This window comes from Pempheris klunzingeri, chromosome 14, assembly GCF_042242105.1.
Source record: "Pempheris klunzingeri isolate RE-2024b chromosome 14, fPemKlu1.hap1, whole genome shotgun sequence".
Lineage (NCBI taxonomy): Eukaryota > Metazoa > Chordata > Actinopteri > Acropomatiformes > Pempheridae > Pempheris > Pempheris klunzingeri.
In genome coordinates, this window is record NC_092025.1 from 2,994,386 (window position 1) to 3,017,515 (window position 23,130).

The 23,130-nt window shown below is 41.6% G+C and overlaps 2 protein-coding genes across 2 annotated transcripts; one reads left to right on the forward strand and one right to left on the reverse strand.

Annotated features, from left to right (window-relative positions):
• Window positions 1-786: 786 nt before the first annotated feature.
• Window positions 787-9,807, reverse strand: kptn (kaptin (actin binding protein)). Its single transcript, XM_070843660.1, has 12 exons — window positions 9,342-9,807; window positions 7,044-7,126; window positions 6,851-6,935; window positions 6,678-6,732; window positions 6,191-6,269; window positions 5,162-5,235; window positions 4,220-4,326; window positions 3,340-3,444; window positions 3,147-3,210; window positions 2,863-2,998; window positions 2,226-2,399; window positions 787-1,460 (listed from the first exon to the last, which is right to left on the reverse strand). The coding sequence occupies exons 1-12, from the start codon at window positions 9,541-9,543 to the stop codon at window positions 1,302-1,304; spliced, it is 1,323 nt and encodes a 440-aa protein (XP_070699761.1). The 5' UTR covers window positions 9,544-9,807; the 3' UTR covers window positions 787-1,301.
• A 10,243-nt stretch (window positions 9,808-20,050) lies between these two features.
• Window positions 20,051-22,186, forward strand: crx (cone-rod homeobox). The gene is made up of 3 exons (XM_070843740.1): window positions 20,051-20,147; window positions 21,154-21,305; window positions 21,548-22,186. The coding sequence occupies exons 1-3, from the start codon at window positions 20,051-20,053 to the stop codon at window positions 22,184-22,186; spliced, it is 888 nt and encodes a 295-aa protein (XP_070699841.1).
• The last annotated feature ends 944 nt before the right edge of the window (window positions 22,187-23,130 follow it).

A 23,130-nucleotide genomic window follows, 5' to 3' on the forward strand; every position in this document is an offset into this window, starting at 1 on the left:
GGGTGGATCTGACCTCTCTGTACTTCACAGAAACGGTCCTTACGTTGCTTTTCTAGTTTGATTTCTCTTTGACTTTTTCTGACCAGCGACAGGACCTTCATGGTTATGCAACACAAAGTACTGAGAAACAGCTCACATCATATTCAGTATTTAAATCTATTTCATTAGGTTAAAAAAAAAACCAAACATAAAATAAACACGTGCCAGTGGTTCATGTGTTCCCAGCACAGCTTCACTTATTTCTGGAGGTAACAGGTGTCTCTCTCCAGAGAACCATCAGCCTCAGACAGATGGATAAAAAAAAGGTTCACATTAGAAAGGAGTGGAATCATCCCACTCCTCTGGCATCTGTGCCTCTTGTTTAAGTCAATTCATAGTCTGGCACTGTGATGTCTCTATAGTATAAGAGGAGTATGTAAATAAACATGGACTCACTGTCTCAGATGAGTAACTGGACCCTGCCAGTGGTTCTTTCTTTCTTTTGTTGTTGTGTTCTAGCTGTTTAGGAAATGTTAACTCAGGCTATACATTTAACAGTATGTCTATCTATCAATTTGTTTTTAATTAAAATACTTTTTACAACTATGACTATTTCTGTTTGAACATGTATAGAGGTATTTACCTGTGCATATTTACTCATTGAGAAATTAAAGGCATTCAAACTGAATCACTGATCCATGTACACCCTGAAAACTTCAGTAAACAAAAGTGTTACGAAAAACCTTGATACGAAGTCAGATGAACTACACAAAGAACTGAACACAGTAAGATAAATAAACAGAAAGAGTGGGTCAGTGTGTTATTTATTACCTGCCTGTTCACCAGCTACAGGACGTCACCTCACAGCCTCACTTGGGCCTTTCAAACACTTTCTTTTTCCATCACTCTGCAAGCAGTCAAGTTGTGACAATAAAAGGAAAACATGAGAGAGACAAACAGTGGGAGATGAAGGAGAGACAGACAGGACAGAAGGAATGGATGAGATGATGTGGAGGCACAGTGTGAATATTGTTTTTAAAAAAAGGTCTTTTCCATCACAAGACGAAGTGCTGTGAGCTTCGAGTGCAGTCCAATTCCACCCTGTTTGTTTTTAAACTGTCATCAGCTCCACACTGGCCGTCACTGCCCGACTATCAAACTCATCGGCACAGACTGCTGAGGGCTGTACACTGAGTTCCTGTGAGCTTCACACACACAAACAAACCCATCTATGTGAAAATCCTTCACGTTCCACCGGCGATGCTTCAGTCTCACCACTGACTTCCACATGTAAAGCAAAAGCACCATTTATCCTCTTCATTTCATGGCGTCTTAGCTGTACACTCCTCTTCCTTAGCTGGATCGTCCTTCTCCTCTGTGTCTCCAGCTTTGGCCGAGTCCACCTCGGAGCCAGCTGTCAGCCCTGACACCCTCTGGGTGAGCCGCTCGAGGACCAAATCAGCAGTGCTGGTGAGTGTATGCTGGAAAGACAGGGAATCACATCGCATGAGATACAAAGCATGTAAGACAGGTCTGAGCTCTGCTCTAGAATTGGTACAGCAGATCATGCTAATCATTCCTCTTTGTTAGGGTTGCTGGCCTTCAGCTGCTCGGTGATGGAGGATGACGCTACATGGTGGTTCTATGGTATCACAGCGTATGTTTGGTTCTAATGTTCTCAGGGCCCCGTCGCTCTGGAATGATCTGCTGAAGGACATCATGCAAGCCATTTTTGTCCTCTTTAAAAAAAAACACACACTTTTTGAAATGCACTTTTCACTTTGCACTTTTTAATCAATTGTATTGTATGTCTAATAATCATTTCTAGTGTTTTTCTTATTTCAATATATTGTTGTACACATTATTTCAGTTTATTTTCACTGTTATGTTCATTTTATTATTCTCTGATCTATTACTATTATCATTATTATTAATATTATTATTATTGTTATGTGAAAACTGATTGTTTTTGACAATTACAGGCCACCACAGACGAAGTTTTATCAATTCAGGTGCAATTTTTGCTGAAGGCCAGTAGAGGTCAGTTATTAGTTGATCATTTCAATTCACTTTTCAGTGACAAATGGCATCTTTTCTCCCTCCCAGAGCAAGCTCTTGTGTTTACTTAGTAAGCAGATGAGCTGTCCATTGTGCTGATATGCAGATCAACAGTGTGATCAACAGCAGAGAGGCACTGAGGCTTTTATCGCTATCGTAGATTACTGTAACAGCTTTGTGCTGCACACCTGTAAGATATGAAGTCCCTTTAGTGTGAGGACAGCCAGCTCTCTCAGACCGTCTCCAGTCAGGTCTAAGTGGATGATGGACAGCAAAGGGCTCTTGAAGCTCCGCCTCCACTGTAGCTGAAACTGTCCATCTCGTCCGCTCTCTGCCAGCTGGAATTTATAACAAAGAAGTTCCTGCATGGCAGAAAGGCAGATACGCATCAGATGCCTGAAAAGTGACCACAAACATGTCCTACTATGTCACGCTGCATCAGATCCAATAGCTCTGGACCTACTGTATATCTATTTTACTTCAAGGGGAAGTCTGGTGAAGTTTTATAGTTTTCTTAGTGTCAACAAATCCCATGAAAAGACCAAAACCAACAATGAACCCAAAGCCTGATACACCACACTGTCCTGTTGCAACATATACTCAGTAGTGCACTACATGTGCATTCATCAGCAGCTGAAAGTAGTCCCCAACAAATCCACGACCTCCTCTTGTTACCAGCTGTTTTACAGAATTTCTGTTTTTTAAAAAGTCAAAGATTTTATTGATAGATTTTATTAAATGATTTCATTAATAAAACTACAAAATCACCAGCTTGGTCCTTTAAAGCACTATTCATGAAGTCCATTAATAAAGAGGAGCACTGACCTGCCCGTATGTTCCTAACAGCACCTCCTTCTGCCCGTCAAAATCCAGGTCAATGACAAGAGCACAAAGCACTGCATCCCACTGGTCACTCTCTGAGAGGCACACCGAGTGAGACAAGCCTCGCTCCTGGACATCTCTGAGCACACACACACACACACATGCGCACACACACACACACACACACACAGTTCTGAACTCAGCCCGGAGCCATTTTCTCAACCACAGAGATGAAGCTCAGTGAATAAAATTCAGTGAAAGTCTTTATGAAGTTATGTGACTCTGACCTGTAGACAACTGCCATCTCTATAGTGCTGGTTACCAGGAGGTTGTAGCCCTCGATTTTCACACCTGAAAAAGCAAAGACACAAACAATCAGTCAAGAAATCCTTGATTTGTACCAAACATATCCACAGTGATGGTCAGATATAAGTGGAAGTTATAAGATATAAGCTGATCAGTAACAGAGCAGTGACAAACCTTTCTCTCCGCTCGGCTGGCCAGGCTCAGTTTGGCAGCTCAGAGGGAACAGCAGCACTGTAGAGATTGGACTGTCAAACTGGAACTGCCAGCTCTGCAAAACCTCTGATAAAAACACCCAGTACCCTTCAAACACAGCTCGGTATCATCTCACAGTACATTCATGGCTATCGCATCTTGTAGTCATTTAATACAGAACCAAGATGGGAATCATATAAAAGATGTTTTTGAAAATCCCATCAGGGGGATTTAGGACCAGTTTTCATACTCAAATTAACAAAATAAGATCTGTGTTCCTACGTTCATTTCTCAACACTGTTCACTCTAGGATCACACTACGACTTACTGAATATGAATAATTCATCCAGCACAGATGCAATATTGTAAACTTAATGTATTCCCTGTTGACGAGTGGAGAGACGAGGCCAAACTGTAATCTTAATAAAATGAATGCAGCTGACCAGTAGTGTTACATGCATTATAATTCAGAGTTTACTCCTTCACATACTATTTACAAATAATTTTGGCACTATGTAGTGCTCTCAATTGAATGAAACCATCGCTCCTCCCAACTATCTAATGCATTGCATCATATTTCATAGATGCGAAATTTAGAGCTGTGTCAAAGGTGTAAATGATGAATTTAAAGATCAAATTAAATTGGCTCATTTCCATATAGCTGCTTCAGTTTTAGTATCCTGATATTGCGCAGCAGTAATACAACACTGGAATCTGGCCAAAGGGAGAGGAGGATGAAGGAAGGGGGGGGGCTTCACTGCATTTCACACTCACACTCTGGAGGGCAACTGTGTGAAAAGGAGTCATTAGACAGGTCATGTGACAGACTGTGACAGATGTGAACCTCTGTGAAAAGTGTTACCTGGTCCTGTCTGGTTGACCAGAGCCAGTCCAACACAGCCGTTCTGACAGCCATACGCTGAGAGTCGCCGGCCACCAGCTATACTCAACACATCCAGCCACAGCACACTGCATGGAGGGAGGGGACGCACAGCATTAGACACAGAGGGCTATGGATCACACATACATTTAGCTCAGCAGATGTGCTGACACACAGTATTTGCTTGCTGACTGGACAGTAGTGAAACACCACTTTTTGCCTTCAGTTTAAATGCCGTACTGATGCTGCTGATTTCCCACCTTTCTCCTCACTGTCTTTATTCTCTATGAATTGTCTCATTGCCTTGTTGTGAATACTGTTCACTTAGTCACTTTTCTGTTGCATTTTATATTGCTGCTGTTATGAGACTGCTTAAAGGTGCAGTGCGTAGGATTTAAGGGATCTAATGGCAGAAATGGGATACAGTATTCATAATTATGTGCTCAGTAGTGTAAACTAAGCATTGTGTTTTTGTCAACTTAAAATAAGCCCTCCAGAACAGAGAAACAGGGCCTTTCATATTTTTATGTTAAAGTAAACGGTAGCTTGACTTTGGTGACGTGAACGCACCGGTTAGAAGAATAAGAAGAAAGAACAGGAAAACCATTTTGTGTTGTGAGAACTTCAAGAATCCAAACGACAAATCGACTATCATTCTTCTTATTATTATTTAGAACAAGAAGAATGAATCCTTGCCAGCCACTGTAGCTTCTCCTACACATTTGGAAAGGGAGGTGTGAGCTGAGGGGTCTTGGGTTTGATGCAAACTGCACCTTTACCACTAGATGCCACTAAATCCTGCAGACTGCACCTTTAACACAAATAAAGAGAGACTTGCACGTTCCTGAAGGTCTCAGTCACCCAGTCACACCACACACAATCAAGCAGGCACAGAGCTAACGGAGCAAAGGGACTCAGACTGACTTGCTGGGAAGTTGCTGTAGTTCAGGGAAGAGTTTCTCCACCGGCTGTTCTTCAAACTGGTGAAGGGAGGCGTTCTGTTGGGAACAGGAGAGTCAGACTGAATGCTGCTCTGATGCTGCATGATCAATCAAAGCGAGCGACTCCTGCAGATGTGCAGAACTCATTACTGTCTTGTTTTATCTCTCTTATAAGACAAAAACCTTCCGGTAGCTTTTATCTTTTAAGCCACAGGTTTTCTATTTGACAGAACAATGAATCTTGTTGTCAACTGCTGTCTTCAAGGTCAGGGATGAATTTTGAAACTCAACTTTTAAGCCAACGTGGATGAGGAGTACTGAAAAGTGAACATCTATCTGGGAAAACTCCATTTACTGTAGGAGATCATGTGAAGTGATGGAAAGCTCCAGAACAGCTGCTAAACTCAGGTAAGATTGTTCTGACAAATTAACCCTTTAATGGTGCTTTGTACTTTATAAACTAACACACAACAAGAGAGCGCAAAACTATGTATTAGTCCTTTGATTTATCTAATGGTAAAATACAAAAAAGGATTAATTAATTAAAAGGATGTTTGGATTTTAATTTAATGTCTCCACAGAACAAAACACAGGACACTACAATTGATTTGAAAATTGAAAAGGATTGAAAATCAATGCTTTTGCTTTTTGAAGAGCACAAAGATTCATAAATACTGAATGTAGTTAAAGGGTTTACTAAAAATATACCATAATTATATGAGTCATGTATATGAACTTTTAAAAAGAGCAACTGTTAAATATGTCTACACATGAGAACATATACTCACATAAAGACACACATGGAGACATAAATACAGAGATAAAGAGGAGGAAAGAATTCAATCTACATTTTCAAGTCTTGATTAAAATTCTCTCTCTCTCTCTCTCTCACACACACACACACACACACACACACACACACACACACACACACACACACACACACACACACACACACACACACACACACACACACACACACACACACACACACACACAGGTTCGTCCTGACCTCTTTGTACAGGTGGATCCTCTGGTCATGACCACTGAGCAGAAATACCGTCTCTCTGCCTCCATCTTCACACTGCACTCTGACACAGAGAGAAAAGCCTGCTGACAGACTGACAATCTGATGCCATAAAGACAGTAAACCCCATTCAGGAGTACTTGTACTGTAAAGTCTGTTCAAAATGCGTAAGGCAAGGCACATTTATCTATATAGCACCATTCAGACACAAGGTAATTCAAAGGAGATAAAACACAATAAAAACAAGACACAGAAACATTAAATTGCATGTAAAAGATAATAAAAGCACAAGAAAATAAATAGTTAAAGCTTAAGTGAAGATGCATCTAATCAAATGTTCACATGTTTTGATCAGTAATCCTGAACAACAACCTGCGCCTGGCTTACAGGTTTGGCCTGCAGTGATAGTTGCCGTGGCAACAACATGAACTTGAGCTACCTTTGTGAAACAGCTCTGCAGCAGGAAACTTACTCTGTGTGGTAGAGCTGGAAGGGAGTGAACTGCAACTCCAGATTCAGGCAACTCTCTGTTCAGACACACACACACACACACACACACACACACACACACACACAGACGAACATCAGCACGGGAAACATCTGTCAGGGTGAGCACCGTACACATCTGGACACCACTTCACTCACGTGCAATAGACTCCAGGTTGAATTCTGAGCCGGGCTCATAGTCGCAGTAGATATTCAGGAACGGCGTGGCTTTGTCACCAGAGTCCTGCAGGAGTTCAGCCATCATTAACAATGCTTCCACACTTGTAGGATTTACAAACCTTATAGTGAAGCACACACATGCTGTGACTAGTGAACTTAAATATGAACGTACCTTTACGAATGTGATGCCCACCACCAGGCCTCTTTTGGGTGGAGACTTGTTGAAGGCATCGATTGATACGATTTCAGCATCAACTAGAAAAAGAGGACAGGATCAAATGTGCAGCCTCAATAATAACAGACATGTATGGAAGCCTACACAGCTGCAGCGCAAGTTTCAGGACTAAATGACCTACAAAACTATTTATTCATTACTGATTAGGCCTTAGCATGGTGGTGCTGTGGTTAGCACCGTTCTGTGCCTCACAGCAAGAAGGTTCCGGGTTCAAATCCCGGTTTGAACTCGGGGTCTTTCTGTGTGGAGTTTACATGTTCTCCCCATGCTAGCGTGGGTTCTCTCCAGGTACTCCGGCTTCCTCCCACAATCCACAGACATGCACATTAGGTTAATTGGTAACTCTAAATTGCCCGTAGGTGTGAGTGAGAGAGTGACAGAGAGTGGTTGTCTGTCTGTCTGTATGTGGCCCTGCGATTGGCTGGCGACCAGTTCAGGGTGTACCCCGCCTCTCGCCCGAGGTCAGCTGGGATAGGCTCCAGCTCCCCTGACAGATAAGCGGTATAGAAAATGGATGGATGGATGATTGGGCCTTGTTATGCTGGTTTTCTGAAGCAGAAAATACATTTTTTTATTGATTTTCTTTTTATCTTAATTGAATGCTATCTGTCAAACAGCTGATTAAAAACAGCTGGTTAAAAGACTGTTGAAGAATGCAGCAGGTAATTAAAACAGCTCAGTGCACCCCTCTACCGAGCATCAGTGAGCTCAGTGAGATGAGGTGCATGTGCAGCACCCACAGGATACTAACAGGCAATACCCTTCCCAGACGGCAGCATGCTCCCCCTGCTGCCGTCTGGACACAGATATAGAAGTCACCACTGTCGTACAGCCAGACTACAGGACAGCTTCTTTCCTCTGGCTACATTTCACCAAATATTATATTAGGGACAATAAATTAATTCTCTCTGTGAACCCCTGTGCTGTAAAAAAGATAATCTTGTATCTTTAACATTGATAATCACTGTGAAAGTAAAGGTGGATAAAGATCAAATCAACATGGTGTAATTATCATTCATTTATTAATGATCTTAATGCTATGAATGATGATGAATGTTTTAATATTCATAATCAAATTCATACACGTTTCCTATCCCAACACCTGAGTTCACTTATGCAAACATGATGCACACAGGACCTCTTTGTCTTTTTTAATTATGGTCGATGCAGTTGTGAAGATACTTTATCATCTCCAGTGTTTGATTCTGTACAGTCCATATTATCATATCAATATATTGTAATCCATATTCCATATTAAGTCCAGGCCTGGCCTCAAATCATTTACGAGGAGAAAATCTACTCGTGAAATGATGAGATTTACATTCAACAACCTCTCTCAGGACGAGTAAAGTTCTGTCTCGTGTTGTTCACTTTGCATCATTTCTGTTTTAGTGCACTGCAGTTCAGCACTAGAGGAGGACAGGGCTTCAGGACAGGATGCCTCTAGTCTTCACTGTGATTAGAATTGACTGTTGTATTTGTTGTAAATCATTTGTATTCCATTTTGTTTCTATGATCATTTATTCATTCATTATCAACTATTATTCTCATTTTTACACATGTAGGAATTTTGCTTTTGTGTTTGTTAGTGAGTTTGTGTTTACGTCTTTCATTTATATTTAGTATGTATGCCTTGTAAATATGAAGTGATGTGATCAGTGTTCACATCTTTTGAGTAAAAGGTAGAAACACCACAGTAAAAGTTCTGCTTTGAAAATGCTCCTTTGGCTAATTTATTCTAATATTTACAGCAAAATGTACTTAAAGTATCTTCAGTAAAAGCAGTCAGAGTAAAAAGTGTAATGCTGTGATGTACAATACAAGTGAACATATATTATTATTATCATTATTGATACATTACTGTGTAGGCCGCATGCTGCTTGATTTGAACTGTTCCGTATAATGTTGGGTCGTTTTATTGGCTCATCATGTTTCGGATGTGAAATGTGCATCAGCAAAGTAACTGGTAGCTGCTGCTGTCTGAGATATGCAGTACAGTTACAAGTGCAATATTTCAATCTGAAATGTGGAGTATAAAGTATAAAGTAGCCTCGAAATTAAACACTCAAGTGAAGTTAAAGTACCTCAGATGTGAACTTTACTAAGTATTTATGTACAGGTTCCATTGTACCACTACATGTGTGCTGTCGGACATTGATTGATGCTCTGAACAAACATGAAGCTCTCTCTCCTCTCCTGCTCTGATGAGGACTGCTGGGGGCCTCCGGTCACTACCTGGTATGTAGGTGAACTGAACCTCCTTGGCCACGGGTCGGATTTTCTGCTGCAGCTCCTGGTACCTGAAACACACCACCTTCCCTTTGAGAGTGGCCGCCAGCAGCTCCTGCTCCCCGGCCTGACACAGCCCGTAAATGTTGCTCTGCGACGGGAAGCGGCTGAAGCTGTCCTCCACGAAGGGGTAGGGCTCCCGAAGCATGCTGCCGGACGGAGCTGGACTCACTGAACTTAGCAGAAATGTCACCAATGAAGACTTGTCTCCCTGCTGTTTGGATGCTGTTCTCCATTCACGACAGCGACAAGAACAAATTGGAAAACATTTTGGGGATTTCGTTTCAAAACACAGCTACCAGCTGATGTAGGTCCAACGCTTGATTCAGTGATAACGAATTTTATTTGATTTTCAAGGAACAAATTCAAAGTCCTCCTTGTAGCTTGAGCATGAAGCGGCTCATGATGCAAAACATCCGGGTTCGGGAGTTGCTGCGTTCGCGTCCATCGGACATATAGCATTTAGTGCTTCAGAACGATCAATCGAAGAGGGAAATTAGGGTTTTGATGCCAAAAGTCCGTTTAGATTGAGAAATATATCTCTTATTTAATTAATTTGGTTGTCAGTTTCCTTCACTGTTGTTTTTTTTCAGTAGTATCGTCTGACTATTTCGCATGATTACACAGCCACATGACGCTCTGAAAGGCAGCATGTGCATGTTCTTCTTCGTGTTGAAGTTGATTCGACCATCACATGTACGATTCTGCCATCTACTGGTACTGTCTGTGACATCCCGACTCAAAGAGCTAACCTTGTCTTTATTAATGTTTTCTTTATAAATTCTCTTGTGATGAAAATCTCTGCACAATAAACATGTTCTCTTTACTTCATACTGTTAACCTGTGCACATTCTTTGGTGTTTTTCTTTTGCACATTCCTGCATAAACTGTTCAGATTTTTATTTTTATTTTAAAAACAGAGATGCATGAATGTTTTATTATATTTTTTCATACTGTATATCGTAAATTTTTCTATCTCTAGACTTCCAGTACTTGTGCGTACTTCTACTGTCTATTTTTCCACTTTGATTATGGTATGGCCAGCACGCCAAGGCAAATTCATTCTTTATATCTCTTCTTTAACCTTTATTTTAACTGGGACATACGTTGAGGCGGAGACCTAAAGTGTAAACGACACCAAGAAACACAAAAGGAAGTTTTTAAAAAAAAGATGGTAATAAAAAGTAAAAACAATAAAACCAAATTAGGAAAGTAATAGAATGTTAGGAGTAAATTTAGCAAATTAAAATAAGACCAGCTGAAGTGAAGTAAGATGACATTAGAAATTTAAATTGCTCTAAGGATAACAATTTGGAAAGCTGTATATAGAACAGGCTGCAGATGCACAGTGAGAAAAGCTGGCACCTGCAATGTCATTGAGTTCCTTATTCATACTTAACAGATACAACAAACCCTTCAGATACAAGAGTCAAACATGATAGCAGAGATAATTCTACATAACTACGGTGTGACAGATGTTAACATTATTGGTACATATTCAAATGCAAACACACTATTGACTGTAATTCAGAGTCACCAATTAACCTGCATGTTAAGTCACCCAGAGAAAACCCACACAAGCACGGGGAGAACATGACAACTCCACACAGAAAGATTCAAGGTTCAAACCACAAACACTTGGTGATGTTTGTCCAGCAGATGTCAGTGAAAACTCACTCATCACGTTGGGTCTGACTGTGGAGGAGAGCTGTGCTGTATGTTTCCCTTCTGCTGGTCAGCTTCACCCCTGAGAAGATGCATCTACGCCCAAAGCTGGAGAGGGTACGCAGCAGTCCCAGTGAGGAGCTGCTGACTTTATGATGATGAAAAGTCCTATAAATTAAACTTTAAAAAACAAAAACAAACTGTTAATCACTGTGGTGACTGCATGGAAAGCCGTTCCTCCTTTTTCCAAGAAGCAGCAACAATTCTCAAATATTATATCTCTAGTATTTTTTGTATAATTTTTACTCATCTGTTTGGCTTTTCTCTTACCCAGTTTTAAGTAATTAAATGAGTCAAATGGTGGCACAGAAGGTTTTGGCTCAAACGTGCTCTCCCAGGTAGCCTATTGCCAAGCCTGGAAGGAGAGTTGTCTGGGCTCAGCCTAAACTTGACCTAATGCCCGTCTTACCAGCACAACTTTTCCTCCTCTGCTGCAGAGAATCTGAGAAACATGCCCTCACAAGCTCATCCTCACCAAGATCATAACAATCCAATGGAAAGTCACTGGAAAAAAAGATTGCATAATAATGTCTGACAGCCGTAGAGGATCAACTCTGAATTGTATGAATTTGAGGTGGAAAGCATGTATGGGTGACTCTGACCCGGGCCAGTGTTCCCATCTGATCTCTAACATTAAGTGGAATTAACTGGTTGAAATAGCAAAAACAAACAACCAAAGTGTTGGGACACAAAAGCCAGACGTAGCTCTGAAAAACAGCATCAGTATCTCTTCTATCAAATGTATTAATTAGAAATGGAAGAGCTCAGCTGGAACTGTTATTTTCCATTAATTTGATTGGTTTCTACTTCTAAACTTAGACACCGTAAAATCACTTAAAGAAGTCTGACAATGAGACCTTCACTGTAGTATAGGTAGTATATTTCACTGCAGCATCAAGACGAGGACTGGGGTTCCCTTTTGTGTTTACATATGATGTGAATTCATTTTCCTACTGTCTTTTGAATAATAAGATAATGATGCAGCTTTATATTACTGTCTGCTGACATTCTCCCTGAGCAGATTTCAACTTTAACCTCCTTATACTCAGAAAACATCAAACCTGGTGAGTGAAAAAGTGAGTAGACACAGGCCCAATAAACATTGGATGCTGCGTCTTGTTACCAGCACAACATGTATACCTGTGATAAATGCCATTAAGGGGTTCTTATAGTGGTCACTTAATGCTTGAAACCCTCGGATATGTTATACTTTTATTATTGGAGTAGATGCACAATATAAAGGGTTATTTAAGGGTTATTGTATCGTCATCAAAACAAATACCTTATGGAAAATGTATCAGCAGCATATATTACTGTAATACGTGTAACAAGGTCATTGTCCACAATCAAGGAGTGTAGATAACTGATATTCCAATAGACAGTGAGTTAGATAAACTCAAAAAGCCTGGTCATCATCAAGCTTCCTCCCTACAATAATAACAGCAGCCTTTTTGCAGGATCAACGCTGCAGGTTTGATAATTCATTCATCAGTCCAGTGACCATCACCCTTGCATGCCCGACCATCCCAGTGTGTGTTACAATGTCCAGTGTGTGCTGCTGGGCTGAGGCAGACGGAGGTGAGGCCCTGCGAGCTGCTGCTCCATATTGTGACAGTTCAGAGGTGGCAGTGTGCTACACCCCCACTTCTCCTAATACCACCTGCTAATCCATCTGCAGGATTACTGTCCACTGTAATCACTCATCCTCCACACTGACACACCTCACCTCACACTGCAACTCCTGACTCATTACACACACACACGAACACACACGAACACACCTTGCATAAGAAGTTTATTGTCGCTGTAGTTTTTATATTGAATGTTAAACATGTGAACCAGGTTTACCTTCATTGTGCATTATCCAGTTATCAGTTATAAGCTTTATGCCTTCATGCAAACACTGGATTAAAAACTAGAAAACAAAAGTGAACGATAACAATAAGTACCAGAAACCAATAGTTCTATCCCAAATTAAAGCCAGATACAAAAGATAAATTCTTCATGAAAATACTAAGGGAGTTTGCCAGTGGTTGACAGTTACTCAGTATATTTACTCAATCAAGTACAGCACAATTTTAAAGTATTTTTTTTTAAGTAAGTTGTATTTTATTTAAATAAATAAATAGAATATTTAAATTCTATGCTACTTTATACCTCCACTGCTCTAAAAAAGGGAACATTGTAATTTTCATGTGCTACATTTATTAAAAGCTATTCTTCATCAGAAAGACAGCAGCCGCTACAGACGTAGAAAATCTTAATTTTAGCTCTAATAAATGTCAATAAGTCTCCACTGAATGCTCTGAAGTATGCTCAGCTTTCTGTAATTAATATCACAAACTAACAATTTAACACAATTAAGTATGTGACTTAAAGATATTTTAGCCACAACATGAAATTCAGGAGTCATAAAATGAGATGGCAGCCACTGAGACCTGCTAAGCTAGCTACCTTTATGCTATGCTAGCTGCCTTTATGCTAAGCTAGCTACCTTTATGCTATGCTAGCTGCCTTTATGCTAAGCTAGCTACATTTATGCTATGCTAGCTACCTTTATGCTATGCTAGCTGCCTTTAGCAGGGGTTTAGTTGTTTTTTTTCCTTCTCCATCAAAAACTGATTTAGCTGCCGACATATTTAAAATGTTGAATAACAAACTGAAAAATCAATATGTCAGTTGATCAGAATGGATATTTACCATTTACAAATAATGTATATTGGAAAATCAGTATCTATCCCAGGGGTGTCCAAACTTTTTTCACTGAGGGCCACATACAGAACCACCACCAGCACCAGCATCAGAGAGGGAAGCTTGAAATAGTCTGTGCTAGAGCCCTGGTGCTTGAATCAACAGACTTACCTCTACTTTCTTGTCCCTCAGCGGACACCGTAGATTCCTTTGCGTTCGCCTGTACCAGCTGGAGCTCCATCCGTTGTACCTCCACACAGCTCGTCCCATTTAAGTCCCATCATGCCAACTGCACCTGGCCCAGCTTCAAAAACATCCTCACCCGTCCTGGTGCTCTTTAGACTGCTAACATCAAGCAGCAGAAGTGATCTTCATTAGTTATTAGCTGTGCTCTCATCGCACACCGCGTCTCAAACTTTCTACACTCACTTACTCCCTTACGTTTCCTTAATTCTGCCATTTTGGGTCACCTGTAGCACATTTCTTCTTCTATTACTCATTTTATGGAGAAGCTGCCTCATTCAAGACAGTTACTCCCCCTAGTGGTGAGACTAAGAAGTACAACACAGTCCAGCGCAGGTTCCATGTGTGGGCCGTGTTCCAATACATTTTTAGAATTTCCTGCGGGCCAATGAAAATTGGAGCACGGGCCGCAGTTGGCCCGCGGGCCGTAGTTTGGACACCCCTGATCTAAACTTAGCTTTAATTTTAGGTAAGGCTTGCCGTGGCTATCTCACACAAGCTAGCGCTCATTACATAGGCTAGCTATAGGCTAGCATTCTCACTCCCTGTCCAGCTTGCTGTCAGTAGCCTGGTACACAACCAGAACACAGACTGCAGTTTGACCTGTTTTTAGGGCTGTTTTGTAGTTACTACAAATTTCAAAAGCTGTTTGGTGTACTGGTCACTTTTCAGATTCATTTTTACATGAAGAAATATGATGAGTTTAAAAAAAATGTTTTAAAAAATGCATAAAAACAACAAAGACAGACATATGAGGACATTGTAAAAAAAAACATACAGAAAATACACACAGAACTTATAGATACAGGTGAAAACACACATCTATACAAAAAAACAACCCTGGATTAACGTAACTTTGAATTCAGGGCAGACTAAATGAGAGCTGTACAATGGTTCAGTATTGTGTAAATTAAAAGTAGGACCTTGCAGTCAGCTCTTGCGTGCACAGGGAGCCAGTGTAATGAAGTGAAAACAGGGGAAACATGGTCAAATTTTCTTGTCCTGGCTCATATCTTAGCAGCCATATCTGGTACACTGGTATACATAGATGATTTAGTCAAACCTGAGAAGGGTATTACAATAGTCAAGCCTATTTAAAACATTTCAGCAACAGCCAGGCAAAGGATGGGACTAATCTTAAATATATATTATTATAAATATGTCTTAAATGGAAATATGCAGTCTTTGTGACATCACATGCTTTTCTGAAGACAGCTCTGGATCAAATGGGGCACAGATATATCTAGTACTAAGGCTTTGTGAAACTGTGGAACCAGCTATGTTTAGAGTGAAATCACTGAAATTGTTTCTGATCTTCTTAGGACCAAGGAACAGCATTTCACTTCTTTTCAGCATTTTAAAGGAGGAAGTTGGATGACATCCATTGCATCATTTCTAATAGGCGTTCTTGTAGCTTCGCCCGCTGATGTCAGTTGTCAGGCTTTATGGAAATGTAAAGCTGAGTATCATCTGCTCAGGTATCTGGTTGGGGACCCTTGTTGTTTTATTTAACTTTATATAAAGTAGTTCAAACTAGCTCCACCTCAACCTGCTAACAGCAAAATACTGCTTACACATGAATATCACAGTAATACCAGTAATGTGATGGCAGTTTGCTGTTCTGAAGGAGGGTATTCCACAGTTTTGGGGCATTAAAGGAAGAAAACTAGCCTCTGCGACTTTCTTGTTACGAACATCTAAAACAATGACAGTAGAAGACCTCAGAGGTCTAACTGGACCAAATAAAATCAGTCACTGATACGTGAAGTTGTGAGACCTAGTAAAAAGACAGATGAAGTTCAGGAGCCAGTGCAGTGTCAGGGCAGTGGAGCAATAAAAATCACCTTGAAACACATCTATTTGCTTCTATTTCTGCCTTCAACATCACTGAGTCCCAAAAACTAAATGATGGTTATCCAGGTTATGTTCACTTTTTTCCACATGGTTACATGTGCTGTATATTACACATTTCTGTATATATGTGCTTTTTTGCCTGTCTGCAGGTATGAATGGAGAGGAGTTTTAAGGGTATTTTGTGAATTGTTGTATTTTAGAATATTCAGAATATTTTGTTTATAATGTTCTGTGTGTAATTTACCATTTATACATTTCCATACATTTTGCTGACGTTGACCATTGTTGTGTGTTTTATGTGCAGCCCTTTGAGATACTGGATTGTAATAAACTTTCACTCACTTAAATGTAATCTATTATTTGTACTAGTAAAATCCTGGCTCACTGCATTAGCTGCAAGTCTCTTAAAGACTTCTGAGATGGTTCAACATAAAGAGAATAGCAGTAATTTAAGCAACTAGTCGAGGCATACGTCAGTATTACAGTATTGCTGTTAGTGCTGGCATGTTGTTGGCATGAAAACCTTGACAAGTAAAATGTAGTCCTGAGTCTGAAATCACTCTCACATCTGTAACTTGTGTCCCTGTTTGAAGAGACACTGAAACAAGTGCAGCTTCTGTACTGTCAATCCTGCATGTAGGTTATCTGTTTTCTTTAGCTGAAATTTGCTCATTCAAATATTGATGTTTGTGAGACAGGAGCGCTCAAAGAGCTCACACTGTCTGGTGAAACAGAGATATACAGATGTGTATCATCTGCATAGTTTCTGACATTACAATGACTGACAAAGTTGTTTAAAAAGGTGCAGGAGTCATGCATGCATGTCATCATGTTAATTGCTGTGATTCTATACAGGTGCTGCACCCTGAGTTACTGTATGATATATGCTTCAATAAAGGGGGCATATACTTATCAAACCAAGTTAACTGCAATTGTTTAATTTTAGTTAATGTTAAAAAAATATCTTCCTTCCCTTTGATATGGCTCAGTATGGTGTGCAGATTGGTAGGAAAAATGCATAGATTTAATGCATTTCAATTCCAGGCCATAGGTCAACATAATCTAAAGAACTGCTCACGGCTGTATAATCATTTCTGTCCACTGTGCTGCTGCTCACTGATACAGCTCACATGGCGACACTAAAATGTCTAAATGACATGACCTGCCTAAATAAAGTTTAAATAAGATATGGTGGGTAACATTTCAGATGTGAACCTGTTCAGCTGCAATGTCCTCCTTCAGACAGTCAGATTCATTGACACGGGACATGTTAAATCTGCAGGTCATATTGGGCATTACGGTGACTCAGCAGATTGAATGTGCACACTCACTGAGTCATGGGTCTGAGTCTCAGGATGGACACCTAGATGTCTGTCTGCCACGTGGACTGTCTCATAAACCAGAAGGGCATGAAAGTGACTTTGAAACCACAAAATAATTGAGTGCTGAATGTGGTGCTTGGTGGTGTAATAGACCTTCCTGTGTGTGTGTGTGTGAGTGTGAGTGTGTGTGAATGTGTGTATCCAGTCTGACAGTATGGAGGTCCAACTGGAATGAGTCTTAACTGGAGAGGAAGGGGGGCTGGTGGGATGGTTAGTGGCGGGCTGTGCTGAGCTGCTGGTGGCACCTGGTTTGCACAGAGGAGATTATTACAGTGTGTGTGTGTGCGTGTGTGTGTGTGTGTGTGTGTGTGTCTGTGTGTGTGTTCGTGTACATGTGTGTGTGTGCGCAGGGTGAGTGATTGGGGCTGACAGCAGCCTCTGTATTGCTGGCTGGCCTGCAGATTTAGCCGACCTGTTTTAGACACTCTAATCTGGATTAACTGCAGCAGTGTGTCAGTGGGGACGAGAACTGGAGCCTCCCCCACCCTCTGCCCCTTCACCCGCTTCTCCTCCATCCCTCTCGCTTCTCCTCCCCTTCTGTCTCCCCCATCGCCCACCTGACTCACATCTACCTGTTCTCTCTCTTATTTCTGTCTTCCTGAGTTTTCAGGCCTCAGTCAGCCTCCAGCATGTTGAACACAAACACTGTCCAGTCTTTAAGTAAAAACGCTTGCTTGCATCATCCTGAATGTGTCTCTGGGAGTCCAGCTTTAGGGGGAAGGGCAGTCGGGCAGGGATTATACCAGCTCAGTCCTCTTCCCTACTTCCCTATTTGCTGTTGCAGCTGCAGGACGGGCTGTTCTATTATTGGGTGAAGGTTGCTTCGCCATCATCAACATCATCTGGACAGTGTCTGAAAAACAAATATGTTCTTTTTTATCAGGTAAAATAATCAAAAAATGAACCACACTTAGCAGAGTCGATATTTTGGCAAGTGATTGCACCCCCTCATATTGATAATTCTACAACATTCCAATGCAACTATTATTTACAAATTAAACTCAAGTCAAATCCAAAAGTTTGTCAAAGGCCCTCAGAACATATAAACGTGCACAGCAATACGAGCACATACACATTCACAATACACGTGCACATGTATGTATCTCAAACTCACTCCTGTCAGTACTGGCAACACTGTAGTCCACCAAAACAGACAAGACAGATAACAAGAATCCCATGTTTTTCTTTATCCATGTCTATGTAAAAGGCATGTGTCTAAATGTAGGTTTCCATTTGGTGCCACAGCTGTCTCCTTGCTCTCAATCCTCTGTCCACGTTGCTCCCTCTCCTACCTCCCTCCACCTTCGATTCCTCCTGTCTCCGTGTTCTCTATCTTCGGCTCTTTTCTGGTCTTTCTTTTTTCCCTGTCTAAACACTGACCCGTCCATTTCCCCCTCTGTGCGGCTACAGTTCCCTCCAGCCTCCTTTCCTGCTCCACCACTGAATGGATTGCTCTGTCTTTCCTCCCTTTATCTGGAGATAAGATACTTACTTTTCAGATAAAGCATATTATGATAAATCAAATGAGCTTTGTCGGTTTTGTGCATCTGGGTGTTTGGGTGTGTGTGTATGTGTGTGTGTGTGTGTGCGATTGCAGCATGTGTGTATACAGCTGTTTTGGAGATAAATGTAATCTGTCAATTACGTGTGAATGTATGAACTGCAGCACATGCGCAGCAGGTTAATTGATCAACAGCAGGAAAAGGAAAGAAAGCTTTGAGGGAGGACGTGATGAGAAGTGAGAGGAAACTGGCATTTTCATTAGAATTGCTCTGTTTCAATTGTTTTTATGCAGAAGCATCATTTTCAAAGTTTAATAAACACGGTGTTACCACACTTCTTTTCCATATCAACAGACAGAACGTCAAGAGGACACACTTAGAAATAAATAAATGCTTATCACAATGAATCAATTTGTTAACTGAAACACACACTACCACTACTAATGATAATAATGATGATAATAACATCACTTGCATAACATCATATCTCATATTCTTGCTGTTTTTGTTTTATCCACTCAAAGAGCCACAAATGAAATGTGAAATATTGTAAAAATGATGGTTTGTGGAAGGTGTACAATATTTATTTTAAAAAGTGGAATACAGAAAAATACAGATTAAAATACGGATTCAAAATCATCCTTCAAAAGTAGTTATTGTCATGTGCTGTAGAGTTTACTTTTGGACAAATATTATTTAGGAACATTTGCACTATTTATACTTGGACCACCTTCTATCTATGTGTTGTAATGGTTATCAAGTATAAGAATAGTTTGTCTTCTTATGTAGCCTGTTGCTTTGGACTCTTCACCTTGTGTGCGTGTAGTGCGCGCGTGTGTGAGGTGGGAGGGGTTTGCTGGAGCCACTTGCTCCCTCTAATTAGCAGCGTGTGCCGGTAAAGAAACTCAGTGGAGCGACCTCTCCAAGGCGCAAAGGCATCCTGGGGCCACTTCACCTGTGTGATGACTTGACTGTGTGTGTGTGTGCGAGACAGCCGACTTGCAGAAGCAGTTCGGATGCTCAGTGCGCTGCAGTGTGCTCTGCTGCTAAGCTGACACTCACTAAAAGCTGAAACTGCAGGTAGAAAAAACACTTTGAGGTTTCTCTGGTGAACTCCGGCGCGTCCCGCTTTTTGCGCAGCGGGTTTGGATCCGACGCACCGACTTGTTGCCCCAGCTGAGCTCTAAGGGGCCCTCGGCTGTTGTGTTGCGTGTCCGACAGACAAGTCAGCGACAGGACTTAAAAGCCCGCTGTAAGGATGATGTCCTACATAAAGCAGCCCCATTACACCATGAACGGGTTAAATTTGCCTGGCCCCGGAATGGATGTGCTTCACACGACCGTCGCTTATCCATGTAAGTATAAACTATATTTTGAAACTTTTTCTGTTTTACGTAATTATCTCCGGCTGCTGCGCTGATTCAGAGTATTTATTCTACCCAAAATGACGCGTAAAGACGCGCAGGCTGTGCGTAACGCTGTGGTGACGGAAAATAAATTTGAAGATAAACAATTTGTTTCATATGATGTACTGATGAAAAGGCTGGGTAGTAATGCTTACATTTTAAAATGTACCATAACATCAGCATTTCAATATTCTGAGCCGAAGAAAGTTATTATCTAAGGGTAACTTTATTTGTGACGGATTGATGATTTAATAAAAAAGTTCATCTGTGAATTTCTACACGACTCTGCTGTCGTGGATAGACCCTGTTAGTACAGATGGATTTGTTAATGAGCAGATACATTTTGGAACTGAGGCGCAGATAATCTGTGAGTTCAGTGTCTGTCAGGAATCAGACAAGATTTGACATGGACTGTTTTTTGTAATGTTTCTCACTTTTTCCCCTCAAGGGAACTCAAATGTTCCCGTTCTCACGCTCAGATAAATATAGACTGACAGGAGATGGAGACACTATCTGTGCTAAATGCCAAATTGCTGTGAATACATCTATAATTCCTCACTATACTTGTTCTGAAACAAACACACCTAGGCATTTGGCTGCGTACCACGGAGGGCACACAGATACAACTACAAACTGCAAACTATAGTTAAATGTGTCTTTCTTCTCTGGGAGAAGTGAAATGCTTGAAAGAACCAGTCACTATTATTATAATTTGATATAAAGAGTAAATTACACTTTGTCTCCACATTGCTCACAAGCAGCCTGTACTGTGAGCTTTCTATTCATCTATTTGCTGGTATTTATTATGCACATAGCTGGGAACAACAACAAGCCTAACCAAATAATCACTCAAATGTTTGTCATGTTCCCTTTGTAAGAGACTCAGTTAGAATTCATGTCATCTCTCTGTTGCTGCCAGCACATTAATCCCTCTCTGTGTCTCTCCGGTTTGCAGCCACTCCCCGGAAGCAGCGCAGAGAGCGCACCACCTTCACCCGGACACAGCTGGACATTCTGGAGGCGCTGTTCTCAAAGACCCGCTACCCAGACATCTTCATGAGGGAGGAGGTAGCCCTCAAGATCAACCTGCCTGAGTCTCGTGTGCAGGTACTGAAGGAGTAGGCCACAGCCAAGATGGAGGCCACACTGTTCAGTGTTTGTGGGTTACTTATAGTGAGACTGGACATACTGACAACTTTAAATGCAACAAACTTCTTCATTTATGGTATAACCATGCAGCTATATAAGTCATGTGTTCTCACCATTATTTACAACTCAAGACATATATTTCCATGTCTGACAGCGGATTTCTGTACTGACATGTTGTATTTTCTTCTTTGTGTCTCCAGGTTTGGTTTAAAAACCGCCGTGCCAAGTGCCGCCAGCAGCAGCAGCAGAGCAGTGGCCAGTCCAAGCCCCGCCCTCCCAAAAAGAAGGCTTCTCCAGTGCAGGAACCCAGCGCCCCTGATCCTGTTCCTAACCCATCTGGCTCCTACAGCCCCTCCTCTGCCCAGTCAGGCCCCAGCCTGGCCCCGAGCTCCAGCACTGGAAACACTGCTGTGTCCATCTGGAGCCCGGCCATCTCGCCCCTGCCCGACCCCCTGGCCTCCTCCTCGGCCCCCTGCATGCAGCGGCCCTCACCTTACCCCATGAGCTACGGCCAGCCGTCGGCCTACAGTCAGGGCTACGCCAGCACCACCTCCTACTTCACCGGCCTAGACTGCAGCGCCTACCTGTCCCCCATGCACTCGCAGCTGTCAGGCACCGTGGGCGCCCTCAGCCCCATCACTGTGCCCTCAATGGGGGGCTCCCTAAGCCAGTCCCCGGCCTCGCTGTCCTCACAGGGCTACAGCACTGCCTCCTCCCTGGGCTTCACCTCTGTTGACTGCCTGGACTACAAGGACCAGCAGGCCTGGAAACTGGGCTTCACCACAATGGACTGCCTGGACCACAAGGACCAAAACTCCTGGAAGTTCCAGGTCCTCTAGAGAGAGAGAAAGGGTGGCATTTATGTGCGTCAACAAGCCGTGCGTCTCAACGAGTCCTATGTGAGATAGTGTGAAGCAGTTCAGCCAGGGGACTTGCTATCTTTGATTTTCAGTTTCTTGTTTGTAAGATTTTCTTTTATTTTCTAAAGGTGACCTCTGTAGAAATGCATTTTATTGACTGTGGAGATGAAAGGACCAGTGACTGTCATCAATGCTGCCTGACTGCAAATCATATCTGTTGTCTTCTTCATGCTACGTTAAATCTGAGAACAAAAGCCTTTTCAAAGAGTCTGTAGGCGTCGTACGTATGGAAACACACTGAGCCATCTTTTAAAAAGGCTGTCTGACTCAGACACATACACGCTACACGTGTTTCATTTTGTTTTAAACTTGTCATAGAGTGGAAGGAGAGCGGCTTTAACAGGAAGGAGCTTTGAGGTCCTATAGGTCGTTTCCTCCTTCAGGGTTTAATTGTTTCAAGCTATTTATTATTATTTTATGCTACATTTAAATATGTAATTTGGTCGCGTTTAGATATTTTTGAGCATTTGTGTTGCGTATTACAGTGTTAGCCTTTAGCGTTATCATCCGAATCTGTTTGATAGAAAAAGTAGATCTTCTGTTTTAGTTGTGTGACAAATTAAAGTGATCTATTCTTTACACTCCTGTGCTCTGATAGTCATTAAGATTCTGTGCTTTAAAATGAATTAGAGTTTGTGTTTGCAGGTTTGTAGCTCATTAGGGATCGGGCTGCTTCTGACAGTTAGTGGTCAGGATGAAGACTGGCCAGTGTGGATGTAAAGTGGCCATGTTGTGGTCAGGTCTGGACCCGTCATGTTTGTCATATGGCCTGCATGGCTCTCACTGGTCCATCTTGGTTATTTTAGCTTATCTGATTCTGGGAGTGTCCCAATCCTCTTAGCCTCCCTTCAGCAATGCCCTAA

Excerpts from the sequence above, each read along its gene's own strand:
- kptn (XM_070843660.1), bottom strand. The coding sequence starts at position 9,543 with ATGCTTCGGGAGCCCTACCCCTTCGTGGAGGACAGCTTCAGCCGCTTC. Across the intron at positions 6,733-6,850 it reads CAACCTGGAGTCTATTGCAC|AGAGTTGCCTGAATCTGGAG; the intron begins GTGAGTGAAGTG and ends GTGTCTGAACAG. Across the intron at positions 2,999-3,146 it reads GAGATGGCAGTTGTCTACAG|AGATGTCCAGGAGCGAGGCT; the intron begins GTCAGAGTCACA and ends GTGTGTGCTCAG.
- crx (XM_070843740.1), top strand. The coding sequence starts at position 20,051 with ATGATGTCCTACATAAAGCAGCCCCATTACACCATGAACGGGTTAAAT. Across the intron at positions 20,148-21,153 it reads CACGACCGTCGCTTATCCAT|CCACTCCCCGGAAGCAGCGC; the intron begins GTAAGTATAAAC and ends TCCGGTTTGCAG. Across the intron at positions 21,306-21,547 it reads TGCCTGAGTCTCGTGTGCAG|GTTTGGTTTAAAAACCGCCG; the intron begins GTACTGAAGGAG and ends TTGTGTCTCCAG.